Source organism: Anser anser (genome assembly GCF_964211835.1).
Source record: "Anser anser genome assembly, chromosome: 5".
NCBI classification, from domain to species: domain Eukaryota; kingdom Metazoa; phylum Chordata; class Aves; order Anseriformes; family Anatidae; genus Anser; species Anser anser.
In genome coordinates, this window is record NC_139725.1 from 26,144,688 (window position 1) to 26,158,931 (window position 14,244).

Genomic DNA, 14,244 nt, shown 5'->3' on the forward strand with positions numbered 1-14,244 from the left:
ACTCTCACCTACTCTAGAATGAGTAGGAAAATTCTGGACATCGCTTTTCCTGTTTACATATACACTTTATATTTGGTTTAATGTTTTGCATGGTTAGTTGAGTTAGTGTTTTCCCCCTTTTTCACCTGTTAATGAAAAAGAAATTTAATGCTACATGGGAAGAGTTTCCCAAAGGATTAATAACCTTTTCAAAAACCTTTAAAGTGAAGCAGCAGGCGAAATCACCATCAAGTTAAAGCCCTTGTTAGTGACAACAGTCATCACCACATGGAGAACAGTTTTATCCCATAACCTCATGGCAGGAAACCACAACTCCCTAGTATGCTAAGGAAATGCATATTACGAAGTGCAATGATTAACACTGCACCAGTTGCTGTTCAAAGAGTTAAGCATTCTGCGTGCTTTATCAGAAACTTTAAAAAAAAGGTATCGTAGCAAAAAATCATATGTTTTGCTGGGAATATATCTGGTGCATTCTCAAACAAAAGTAATAATCTTTTAATATTTTTTGTCAGTATGGTACCACGTCGCATTAGTAGCATATTGTGAATAGTCAAAGCAAATGAATGGATACAATGAGTTTTACAGCTAGCCTTCCAGAAGTGAAAGCAATGCATACACCAAGGAGTTGTGGGTAGCGAGAGAATGAGATTGTCCTGCTGATTGGATGCAGACAAGCAATGAGTAATTCAAGAGCTCACAGTCAAACAAACTGCTTGTGGCACTACTACTTGTACCCAATTACCAATTCAGAGAGAAAATAAAAAGCAGTTTCAGTAGAGTCAGGGTGGGAAATCTCCAATTAGCACCAATTAGTGAAGTTGCTTCCTACAGCGGAATTCTGGGGCCGTAGGAAAAAAATAATCTCCCAGAATGCCTGGTGGAGGCATTTATTTACCAGGTGATGGGACTCCTGAAGAATAACTTGATGAGGATTTGCGCCTGTGGGACTTGAATACAGATACTACTTGGAACTTGCCTGCTCGATTTGACTGGTCAATCATAGGCTGTACTATTCTTCTTCTGGCATTAATAAACCTGAAACAGAATACAAAGAATAGCAGTCCTTTCATCAGCTTGCTTCTGTGTTTTGAGAACACCTCTGCCTGAAAACTGATGGGATTTTAGCGTGGCACGGCTACGTGTTTTGTTTCGTGTTTCTTTTTTAAAGAGTATAAATTCACTTTAAAGGATTTTCCTCTAAGTGCCCAGAAATTGTAACTGGTAACATGCTTATCTTACTAGCCAGCTTAAAGCTGGATTTGCCAGAAGGCTTTAAAGAGTAAACGCGAATGAAAACTTGTGTTTAAAGACAATTGTTTCTTTAACTTCTTAGGGTAGCTTGGAACCTGGTTAAAGTTCACAGGCTACGAGACTTTTTTTTTTTTTTTTTTTTTTTTTTTCCCCTCCATCACAGGGATTCAGCTACCCTTGCAGCTGGCCATAAATGAGGACCAGGCTTTGCCACTCCGTGCTTTCACAAGGTATTGTTAGGTCAGCAGAGCCATCAATTAGGCTGTCTGAAGTTTTATCACCAGCACAGCAGCAATAAGTGCTGGCCCAGAAAGACTTCTGCTCTTCTGCAACTCCTGCAGTTGGAGCCTGTAAAGGCCGGGGTCGCCGCGAGGTCAGTGCCAGCTGGGGGCGACCTCTGCGGCCGAGCGGGGACACCCAGCGCTCGGCACCCGCCGGCCGTAAACCCAGGCACCTCTCAACTCGTTAGGAACAGCGAGCCGCAGGTACATGTGGTTAATATTAGGCCCAAAATAACTTTTCTGCAAGCCGCCCCCCCCACCCCCCCTTCCCCCTCTCTCAGATCAGGCCCCGTAGCTGCGCTGGGTGCTGAGGCTTTTGAATGCCGGGGAAGGCAGTTAGTTGGCCGCGGAGCCTGGATTTAATTTCGCTGGTAATCCAAAAATAAGTGCTTGCATATTTCTTGTTAGCTTAATGCACAACAACCCGCATCGGCACAAACTAAGGCAAATTAATTTCAGCAAAATAATTTTCAAACTTTTTTCGCACCGTTTCTTTCAAAACAGGGCAATTTTCTATCACTCACAAGCCACGCTTGTTTTTGTCCCCCTTCTTTGTGTTTGAGAACACTCCGGAGCTTTTGCACAGGTTTTGTGTGCTATTTCACAGTTCAGACTTTAGGCTGGTGACCCTTAAGGAGTGCTAATGAAGTTGAATACTAGTGTTTAATCCTCTTCAGAAATACTAACATGCCCATCATCCAAAACAGCCTCCAATAATTGCCATTGGGCCCGATCCAAAGCCCAGCCAAGTCTTTCAGTCAGGAACTGAAAACTAAGTTCATCTGCTCATTTAGTAAATTGCTGGCCTTTCTATAGCATAAACTCCGCAAGCCCTTTTGTCGTGCTCCCCTCCCGCCCCCCCGCCTAAATTCCGCCGCAGATAATGAAGGATGGTACACCTTCGCTTGCCTCTCCCGTAATCACAGTTGTGGAAATTTCATTAGACAGATGCATAAATGCTACAAGTAACACTAAAGGGCTCTTTTGCATCTCTCTGTTTACATCCTAAAGACGTTCTTTATTCTTTAAGAAAAGTATAATTCAGTTGTCAGAAATGTCATCCTGCCTCAGAATTAGTCATGACTTCAGGTATTAAAATAAAAACTCAGACACAGTCGACGTACTTGTTTATTCCCTTCTGACTGCAGCGTGGGGAAGGCAGTTCTTACCTTGGCGCTGTGATTTCTAGACATGTTTCCGTCCTCAAAGACAAAGGTCTCCGATAGGACTTAATTTGCTTAGCTGCTTTCCAGTAATGTTACCGCGCTGACCAAATGGAGCCTGACCTGAACCTTCTCTAGCCAGCATGCCTTTTATCAGCTAAAGTTAAGGCCAATAGAGATTAACAGGAAAGCCTGATAAGACTGTTTTCTCTTCTCCTATGAGCTTCTAATGGTGTATACAGATGGCAAGGTTTTAAAGAATGGAATGAACGCTTATTTAGGCCTGTAAAAAATCACAGACAACAGACACTGCCTCCCCCCCACACACACACTTTTCGTCTTACTAACCTGTTTTCTTCAATCAGACCACTCTTCAGGGAAACCAAATTGCTTTTTATTTATTTATTTATTTATTTATTTTATTTTAACCCCAACCACTTTTATTATTTACATCTGGTGGTCCCCTTATTTATGTCCCTTTCCACTTCCCTGCAAACACACCCTCAGTCACAGGGCTGCGAAGCATTATGGGCCTTGGCTCTCAGCGGGAGAACTCGACACTGTCTTCAAACAAATAATTAAGGGGAAGGTTAAAGGTTCACCCAGAGGTCATATCTTTGGATACTCCTCAGAAAGTTTACATTAGTAAGAAATGGGTGCCCTCTGAAGTGTTTCTTTCAATGGGTTTGCACAACAAGGCAGAACATAAAGAAAATTCTATGTCCTGAAAGGTTTCAGGTGACAACTGCTTTACAGTCATGAGCGGGCAAATTTGGATACTCCGCTCTGGTCCTGCACATTTGACAACCACCATGGCATGAGCTTGTTGGATATTGAAATACTGAAAATCTGGGATATTGAAAAAAACTTGTCCAACCATTCACTTCCCTAGTTCTATTCCCTTGATATGAATAATGGCAGCTTTTCAGGGTGAAGTCTACATAGAGATGATTATTTTGGAAATTTTTGCACTAATTATTTTGGAAATGGGAATTAAAGCCCTAATATTGAGTCCCCCAATCTTTATTTTGCTACAGAGAAAAATAGTAGTAAAAATGATCACATTTATCCAGCAATTTTTTCCAAACAACAAAAAAAAGCACTTTGCTTTGATTTCTGATTTCATTGTATCTCCACTTTCCTGTTGCGCATGTGAACAACTGCAGGTGCAAATGACAGCCTCTAGACCAACACCACTTTGAAGAGAAGATACTCTGTCATATTCTCAGAAAGATATAGGGGCACAGGGGCTTTAGGCTTCCAGATCATTTTGAAATTCCATTCCTGTGGTTCCTCTGAAAAATCCTGGCCAGCAATGGCATCAATTATATCCACCAATGGGTGTGTCTGAAAAATTGTACTTGGAATTATTTATTTGCAAAATTGCAGGTGCAAACAGACATACATTTCAGGTCAAGCTAAAAACGGGATCCTAGAGTCGTAGCAGTAGCTACATCACATAACGCATCAGCACAATTGGTAGACAAAAGCACAGAATGCAGTGTTTGTGGATTATTATGTGTCCTTTATACTGCCCCATAAATATGCACAGTGCATAATAGAGACATAGAAACCACACTCCCTGCCCTAGTCTTTACTTTTTTTTTTTTTTTTTTGAGGCCTTTTTTGAATCCCTCAGGGAGTCATCTCTAGGGCCAAAGTAAAGCAAAATACAGCCTTCTGTACAGCACCTCAGTTGGTGCATTGCAAAAACACTGATGTTATTTTGGCACAAACATCTTCAAAAGGCACTAAAAGACAGGTAAAAAAAAAAATAGAATGCCAGTGCCACTATTTCCAGCATTACTCGGAACCCTATAAAAGAGGAATTCACAGCTCTGCTCCTGACACTAATTGCCTGCCTTGTTCATACCCTTCACCCAGAGGCCAAAGATTGAATGGCCTGAAAAGATGAGTAAAATCTATCAAAAAGACATGGATTTCTTTGTTACTCTTCTGTTAATAGTAATTCCTATTATTTGGATGATAGCAGCGGTTAGAGGACCCAATGAAGCTCGGTCGCACTTCACCCCACGCTGCACAAACACACTGTCCAAGAGAACTCACAGTCTGAACAGATTTCTAGGCAAAGCCTGGGGGAGAGGAGACGCCTTCTCCCTGTTTGCAAAGGGGAACTGAGACAGACGGAGATTAAGTGACAAGGCCAAAGTCATACAAGAGATCTTTGGCAGAGCCACACTCCCAACATAGATTTCCTCAGTCCTCTTTCAGCGCTCAGTACAATCTGCTATCCATATGCTATCTTTCCTTTGTTCCCCCAGATTAGCAGTCAGGCACACTGGCAGGGGAGTACAGAGAGAGCTCCCATTGCCACTGTTTGTGCCTTACCTGCTGTGTAGATAAAGAGGGGTCATCAGCCTCCGGGGCTGAGTCGATACCTTCACAAACTCTACATTCATGTGGTACTTGGTCCTCATTCCAGAATGATAAATGAGGTGTGTAATGTTGAGAAATACATGTCATTGACATAGTACTTTTAATGAAAAATCTCACTTCCAGCATTTTGCAAGTGACAGATTACCAACCCCCCTTATTCAAACAATAGCCATTTGAAAAAGTTTTGTGCTTCTTGTATTTTTTAATTGCTACCTAAAGTAGCCATATATATTATCTATAGCCAAAGTCTGTCTTTCTCACACAAGTAGTTCTGGTAACTTCAGTGGGACAATTTACAAAAACACAGCCAACAAAATTTGGCTCAAAATGCACAACAATATGGACTTTCAAAAGAAGTAATTTCATTTTTTATCCAGCAAAAAACAGTACAGCAGTAAAGGTACACTAGTGAATATGCAGTGTAGTCTGGTGATTTGGTAGCCCTAGTCCTAATTGGTTTCTACCATTGCTAATTAGCATGACAATATAATCTAAATATATGCATTTAATTACATCTCTTCAAATAGAACCTCGGTTTTCTTTGTCCAAAATAAACATGTATTCTGTATTTTATAGGAAGTTCCATAATTAATCTTCTTTATATATTTATCACATTTTATCTCAAGTCCTATCAAATGATGTTAAACTCACATTTACTTAATACATTTAATATTTATAATAAGTAACATTCAGATAAAATTGCAGAGAAATATGTCTGCAAGTGCAAAAGAAAATAAACAGCAAATAGATATCTCTTAGTCTGCTCGTTCACGTCTGGCACATTCAAAAATAATTTTGTTGTTGTTTTCACTGTCTTTTTGTACATACAGTGTGTTTCAAAACACAAAGACTACACCATACATGAATCTAAGTAAGAGTAATTTTTAAAATGAACTGTTAGTGACCATACTGATTGGAAATCAGAAATATCTCCAGCTTTACTCTATGGCTGTCATGGAAAAATCACTTTAAGTATATAGGGTCACAAAAATCTTGTTTCAGGAGGATGAATAGCATGAAAACTTAGGAAATTACAATTCATCTCCAAGTTGGAGTCTAACCTGAACTCAAACAGAGTGGTATCTAATTCCTGTCACTTGACTATACATCTCATGTCTACTGTGAGATGAACTGGTACAAAACTGAAACAGTCTCCTGTAGAAGAGTAGACTGCTCCTTATGAGAAACTGAGGAACAACATGGGCCACCAAGTACTGCTCAAAACTTTTCAATATCAGTCCTCTATTTTCACTTAAAATATCCACCCCAGAAAATGAGGTGTTAAAATACTGCATTTAACAAATCAGCCACTGCATTAAATGGGTTCTCAACTCTATGTGAATAACTGAGAAACAAATTTGTGAGATAAATTCAGTGTCAGTTCTCTTAAAGAATTAATGACCAGGAAAGTTTTGCCTCAGTTCAGATTTTAGCCCAAGAAGACATTTCTGCTCATTCGCTTGAAAAGAATACAAATACTGAGTGAATATTGTCACAGGCTTAGTCATAGCAATAATAAAAATAAGAGTAACAACAATAATGTAGGGTTAAAATTGTTTATGCGCAAAATTTTTAGGTACCCAGGGGAACAGTCTAACAAGATTTTTCAAAAACCTGACAAATCTAGATGAGAAGCTCAACTCTTATTAAGCCTAGGCAAGTGGGAGCTGAGCCTGATGAATAAATTGGGTTTAAGCACCTGCTTCAATCTGCTGAGTAAGAGCCTAAAATTCATTCTAAGAAATAATTCAAATGTTTTCACCTTTGCTGAGAAATCTTTGCCAAAAATGATATCTCAGTATTCGGACTGTGAACATGTCAGTGTTTAGCCCAAGAGTATACTACACGGATCCCTTGTTGCCCAAGAATGCCCTAATTTGGAAGGGAAAATAAGCAATGGAACACTATATTTAAGTCACAAAAAAATGTTTTCATAAGTAACCTAGAAAATTACTTTTTTTTTTTCCCAGTCTGAAAGAACAATTTTAGAAATCTTGAGGAGTTCAGAGCAGTCTGAACGAATGTATTAGAAAAGACTAATTTTCAGAAACATTTTATCAATATACCCCATCTCCTTTGTACCAATCTTTGTCTGTCACCCAAACTTTTATCTGAGCAAGTACAATCTAGTTATCTTAGTTTATTTAACTGCTCTCTTCAATATGTATTCTAAACTGACAGAAATAGGTTTAGGTGTCCGTTTGTACGTGTGTGTACAAAAATGGTTGAAAAAGCCCTTGTTTATGCTTCACTGAATATGTGCTGCAACGGGTTACCAACACTTATTTGCAGCGTTCCTTACAGAAAAGTAAAAAAAGCTGAGTTAGTCACCTGGAAATGAGCCATCTAAGGAAGGCTTCCTTATGTCCCAAATACTGAGATATGGAGCCACTTCCATGACTGGTTTACAGGGGAAGAGGGAGGGACAGGCAGGTTAATTCCCTGACAAGACTTCACGTAGTTTTGCTTAGCCTTGTTAGAGAAGGGGGCTTGTGGGCTGTTTAAACTGACTTTCTTAAGCTAATTTTGGTATCTCACATCTCTCATAGGTGTGATTCAGAGGACCTAAGTCAGCAACCACATTTGGTGGAGGGAAGGCTCTAGAAGATGACAGTGAGCATCTAAGCTGGGCTCCTAACAGCCCAAGGCAGGCACTAACAGCCCCGTAGACCTCTGCCACATCTTGTATGTTTATGTTGGATCTTCTAAAAATACGTTATGCCACCGGGAGTTGCCAATTGCTGAAAACCATAAATTTGCCCATCCTGTACCTGTGAGACTGTCTTAAAAAATCTGAAATTTAAACAGCATTCTTCTTAGTATTTACATTCCAGGTTTTTGAGTCATTGTGTCACATTTTTAAACTGCTCTCCTCGGTCACAAAATCTAGAAACTTACTTGGAAAGATTCTCACATAACTGCTGTCTCCTGAAGTTGGGGCCTTGAGTTAACATGAAATAACTTGAGCCTTGTGATAAAATCATGAGAATTGGCAACGGGGACAGCTATTTACCTCAGAGAAAATATGTTTCTTTAAACACATGACTCTTGGTTACCGAGCTACCTTTTCAGATCACAGGAAAATGACTTGGCTTCTGCCAAGGCCCTGGTACGTTTCACACCAAATCACACACCCTGGGCAGCCATGTTCACGTGTGCCCCAAGCCAGCGGACTGTGCAGGGCGACACTGATCACTGCCCAAAGGTGCCCTGGCAGGGACACACCACCTTGCCACACCGACCTGCAGTGGGGTGCAGCTATAGGGCTCCCCGGTGCTCCCCGCCACTGTGAGAGGCCTAACACCTGCCCACACCCCACAGCCTCACCACCGCCTCAGCACTGTGGGGCTGGAGCACCACTTCGAGGGTGGGCTGGGGCACCAGGGCTACTAGTGGTGGTGCCTCTGCCACGGGGCATGGCAGCCTCCCGTCTGCCCCAGGGGCGAGGTGGCAGCACTCTGCTTTCACTTGGTGCAAGTGCGTGAGGCCAGGGGGATTGCACGGCCCTGGGCAGCAAGTAGGCCGTGAGAGGTGAGAAGTGAGTTTGGTAGGTGAGGGTAGTGAAGAACTGTGCCACACCTGCACATGCAAAGGGATAGGCACACGTTTCCTTACAAGCTTTCAGAAAAGCTCAGCTTAGGTGGAAAAGTACCCTTTTTTATGCCCCTTGGATTTCTGGCTGGTAAACAAGGGCCACTCGGTGACTGAGGCCACACCTGCAGCCGTGCAGCAGTCTGGCAGGACCTCATTTCCCAAGCAATGCCTGTTACTCTTCCAGTATGCCATCAGATTATTCATATATGGCTATTTATCATGCACCGTAAAAATGATCTTTTAAAGATACTTGAAAGGAAGGGAGGAGACAAACAGACATACTTCCTTAGCTATTCATATCTTACAGATAAAATGCAAAGTCAATAGACATAAGCTGTAGTATGTAACCTCATCCTGTACTTGATTTATTGCAGATGGGAATCAACTAGAAACTGAATCACTTTGAAATTTTTACTACTGACATTAAAATTCCAGGTTTGTATACATACATCTTGTGGAGATGCTAAATACTATTTTAGCTAATTTGGCATGTGCTTTGACTTGCTGGCACTTAGACGTCCATGTTAAAGGTGGATAACAAACCTGCTATAAAATCTTAAGTAACTCATGCATTTAAAGTTGTGTTAGTTTATTATATTAAACTCATAGGACAAGATTTTTAAAACTGATGACGGTCCAGCAGGCTTGAAAACATAATCAGCTTATTCAGCTTCTTACATAGGAGTTGAGGACTCTAATTTTAGCCAACTTTTTCAAAAAGCATTGTGTAGTTTTACAATATCACATTGAAGTAACTTACACATCTTTTTAACTGTTTCATACTGAGTTTTTTAGCCAACTCTAAATTAACCTGAAAAGGAGAGTTGTCAACAAATTTAACATCTGTTTAACTTCCCTGATCAAATTAGATTAAGGTATTAATTCTGCTTCTTTTTCAGTGGAAACTGCCTAAGTAGCAACTTGCCAAAAATGCATAAAGGTGTTTAGCAATTATGTACTGGGTATGTTTGAAGAGATCAAGGTGCACTCACATGTCCTGTGCTATGGATATCTCTGATTAGCTTGTCATCTTCTCTGAAGAAGATGTAGCCCAACTCTCCTATACTATGTAACAGGCCAGCTGTTAGCTGTCTGTCAAGCACCTAAAGTGGACAAGTAGTCCAGGAGCAAAAATGTCACTCCTTTGATCTGGCAAGGAGCAGCTGCTGATTTATAGAGTAGGACTTTGTTCTTCCGTTCTATTTTACTTTCTTTCCTAAGGCAGAACCACAAAATCCAGCAGAAAAAAAAAAGTGCCGTTCTCTGCAACATCAACAAGCTCTGACAACTGCAACAGGGTTTTTCTTGGCCCTAACAAAGCTCTCAGGCATCTCCTTTGACGCTCACCTTTTTTTTTTTTCCTTCTTCTTTTTGCAATGCGGTAGTTATTGTTTAATTCAGCTTCTGTAAATGGAATGGACTGTGGCCAGCAAGCCTGGGGCATAAACACACCTGTATGAAAGAAGCCTTATTGTAGCAACCATCTACAACCAACCTGCACATGCACTACCAGTTCGTGAGTTCAGAAGGAATGTTCCATTTTCCCTGACAGTAAATTTTGCCTTAAGATAACAACTTTTTTTGTACCCACTGTCCTGTCTTGACCATGAAGCTTGTACACTTTTTCATTGTTATTAAAATCTGAAGAAAAAAATAATATGTATTTTTCTACCTGTAACCAGTGGACCTAAGGAAATTGCATCTGAAGAGCCCTTTTTTAAAAAATCACAGACAAAATAGATTTATAGAAACACAGTGCTGAAAGTTTGAGAACTACTGATCCCAAAGATACCCTTTCTGTTTCAGAGACAGTAATGCAATTGTAGCCACCTCCAGTTTATACTGTTACAGATTCTCCTCAAAATAAAGTAAAAAATTGTAAAACAAGTATTTAGTAAGAAATAGAACTTGATGCAACTAATTGGACTGTGATATCACAGCCCAGACTAAACGCTCTCTTCAGTTCTTTCAGACTCAGGTGCTGAATAGATGCTGTCAGACAATCAGTGACTATACAAGGTGTTAAACTCCTGCCTCACCTACTGGAATGGCAAGGAAGTTTCCTCTGTTGCAGCTGCCCCTTTATTTCCTTTCTGATCTGTTTTCAACTTTATTAGCTGAAAAAAAGTTCTACGGGCCACAAGAAAAAACTGCAGTATAATGCTGGTGAGCTGGAGAGGAGTATCTTGTGTGCTTATGGATTGGAAGGGAACCACACAACAAGCTATGTATTGACCCTGGTACATGTCTGCACACATTCTGTGTTCACACTTCTTTATACTGTAATTTTAAAAACAGGCACAAAAGGTTTACAGAAACAAAGAGGTGAGGGTGGTGGGGGCATCATGACTACAAGGTCTTTTGCATATATGTTATCATGTGGAAATAAATAAAAACTATTACAGCCAAGCCCCTAAGGAAGGCAGGAAAATGATGATGTACAGAATAGTATAAAATGATATATTAAAAACTGAGCTGTCAGTGGAACAATAGAATATTAAGCGAAAGTCCATAATAATTTGCAGATATTTAGCTGTAGACATCTTCTTATGGTTGGTGGGTACTAAAGTGAACATGAGAAGAAAGAGAACTAGTTAGGTAATTAGAAGTCATGGGCATAAATAACACACGAAGTATAAACAACATCCACCCCCCATTTTATATCTCTTATTCAGATACACCTAATCATCTCTCAGTAAGTCATACCTACGTGCTGATATCACTTGTGTTTTGGTCTTCACACTGGTTACAGGAGATTCAACTTATGTTAATCTTCTTTCTCTCTCTAGATACAGAATCATGTTCATTTTTCTCCTTTAATTATTCAAATACTGGTGGCAAGTCTTTTATCAAACCAGACAGTCTAATGGCTTAGTAGCTAGAGATGTGTCAGCACCACAGATACCATGGATTGCAGCCTCCATGTTACAGAATACTTGCTCCACAATGACTGAAGATATTGCCAGCATAAGTATGGGATGGCTATATTGTTTAAGCATGCTAAAACCCAGCGGCAATTGTACCTATCTTCCCTGTATCATACTGGCAAAGTCTTTACTCCATCTCATCCCGTTTTGTGTTCTCTATACCACACAGGAGTCACGTGAAAATGCTTTAAAAATATTTTTGAGAGTTTGTTAGTACATAAATGTGTTCCGTGTACCCCTGTGTGTCAGTTACTGTAAGCCAAACTAGTCTGAATTATGGAATCGAAAAATTAAATAACCTCTGTGGAGCTGTTTGCCTGTCACTCTGTATCCCAGGCTCCTGTACTTTCAGACCAGAGCTTCATCTCCCCCAGGGCTCAGCTCTTGCTCCCCAGACTACCTTGCTGGCTTACCAGAGATAATTGCAAACTACATCTGGCAAGTCAGTGATAAAGCTTGCTGGTGCTCTGCAGGGGTCCTAGATGGCCAGATATGGTGTGATTGAGGACATATATATGAATGTTGTACCATTTCTCATCACTATGCAGTTTTCATTCTTCTGAACAAGCAAAGGACTGAAACTGGGAAGAACTGTGCTTTCTGAAGCACTTAGAAGGTTAGGTTCCTCTGATTTCAATACTCTTGTGGCTTATGGGCAGAGCAGAGCACAGGAAGAACCTGTGCTCAAGTGCACCACATTTAGGTTATTGAGTTCCCAAGCTAAAGAGGTGGTTGTTGTTGTTGTTGTTGTTGTTATTATTATTATTAATAATTATTATTTTATTCTTTCTTCTCTTAAAGGACAGGTAGCTGGAGAAATATCTCTTAATGTAATCACTGCCATTTACATAGCTCATGTGAAAATTAAATCAAGCCACAAAAAGAAACTTGAAACTGAGCACATATTTCTTCGATGAAAACTGGCCAGTTCTGTAAAGTGTTCCACTATCCCATATTTTGCATACAATTGAGATATCTATTATGAAATGAAGCCCAATCTATATAACCTATCTAATATTTATCTTTCTTTATGAGAGCAGTTTGGAAACTGTGTGTGATCTTACATAATGTTAATAACTGGTTGCTGATGGATTTCAGCATTAATTCTGACTGTTCTGACTGGTCTGGTGTTGAGGCTTAATTTTCAGTAGAATTTCACTAATTGTTCCTGCACTGCGTAGGGGTGAAGGCATCTAAGAATATGTGTATAAACCTGCATTTGAGCCCATAAAATTGGTAATTGCAGGGCTGTATCCAACAATGCTGATCACTTTAGCCTGATCTAGTTAAAGCACTCAGATGTATAACTAAAATCTTTAAAATGACCAAGTCCTATTATAAAACTTAGCATAGGTTCTGTAAAGCCCATCTTAATGCTCAGTGAAGTTTAGAATTAGAAGGCAACATTAGTAAAGAGATATCGATCTTTGGTGCCTAAATTGTAGGTGATCTGCTACCAGGGAAATTCCTGTCTGTGATTAGATGTTCCAGGAATCACCAGAAGATGGACTTAGATACCTAACAACCATAAAAAAAAAAAAAAAAAAAAACCTTTCACTTAACAGGGAAAGTGCCTAAATTCTTTTGGCATGCAGATTTCTGCTTTTTAACACCCTATCCCATCAACACTTTTTCTGCTGTGTTTACATGTATCGTAATAGCACTCTGTCTCTGAGTTAGACACAGTGTCCAGTCAGGTTTCCTATGGATCGTTTTAGTGTGAGAGACATTTAAGACAGGTCTGTTCTTTCTTATAATAACATAGATAAAGATCTCTTTCCTTTATAGCTGACACCATAATTATTTGAATATTTATCTGGAAAGAAGGAGATCAAGTTTTGCCTCCCTATCCTGCTTGATTTGGAACAAAGACTTGAGCATAGGTTCTTCACATATTCTTAAACAATATCTGAATCACCAGTGTATTCAGTACAGTGAACAAAGCCCTTTCAGTTCTCATTCTGAGATGTTCTGCCACCTGAAGTAATTATACAGTCATTGTAATTAGCCAGAAATTAACTCTCATACATCCTAAGTTGGAGCCCTAACCAAGAGGCTGTACAGTCAAGCCCTTGTTCTTATTTAATTTTGTTCTACTGACTAGTCGTTACATACACAACAGAATTGGCAGTCAAGAGAACAAGAAAAGCATGATAGAAGACTGAAGATGGAGCATTATGTTCAATAGCCCATTGATTGGGAAACTCAACTCACTTGGAACAGTTAAGACAATGATTTAAATCAAGATGAAGAGAAGACCTGCAAACATATATCCTATTTAACAAGTAAATTTTCTAGCCAATGAGCCATTGAGTATAGCACTCCCTCTACCCCATTTGCCTCTTTTGTGTAAAGCCTGGTATGGCTGATACATGACAAGACTTTGGCTGGATTGGGCCCCTGGGGAGATACACTGAGGCAAGGCTGATTTTGTGTTTAAAGTTGTATTTCACTCTGGAGCATGTTATGCTCCAGAGAGAAACACAAATACATAATACATATGTATTTGTGTTCCCACTCCTCTCTCCTGGAGGTCCCATCTATTTAAAATTACCACGGTCAGGGCAATATCTTGCTAATCAGTACTGCTAGGGTTACAGTTAGCAGTTTCTCAGTGATAGCACATTC

At 39.9% G+C, this 14,244-nt stretch overlaps 1 protein-coding gene across 9 annotated transcripts in view; it reads right to left on the bottom strand.

Annotated features, from left to right (window-relative positions):
• The window catches only part of MEIS2 (Meis homeobox 2), a 172,654-nt gene that overhangs the window by 5,574 nt on the left and 152,836 nt on the right, over positions 1-14,244 (bottom strand). For 5 of the 9 annotated variants that reach the window (XM_083838768.1, XM_083838763.1, XM_083838765.1 and 2 more), the window contains one exon: positions 980-1,038. In XM_083838768.1, coding sequence (XP_083694894.1) covers positions 980-1,038 — 59 coding nt within the window. Of the gene's footprint in view, positions 1-898; positions 1,039-4,291; positions 10,142-14,244 lie in introns of those variants that run through there. The other 4 variants (XM_083838760.1, XM_083838762.1, XM_083838761.1 and 1 more) reach the window with 2 other exon arrangements.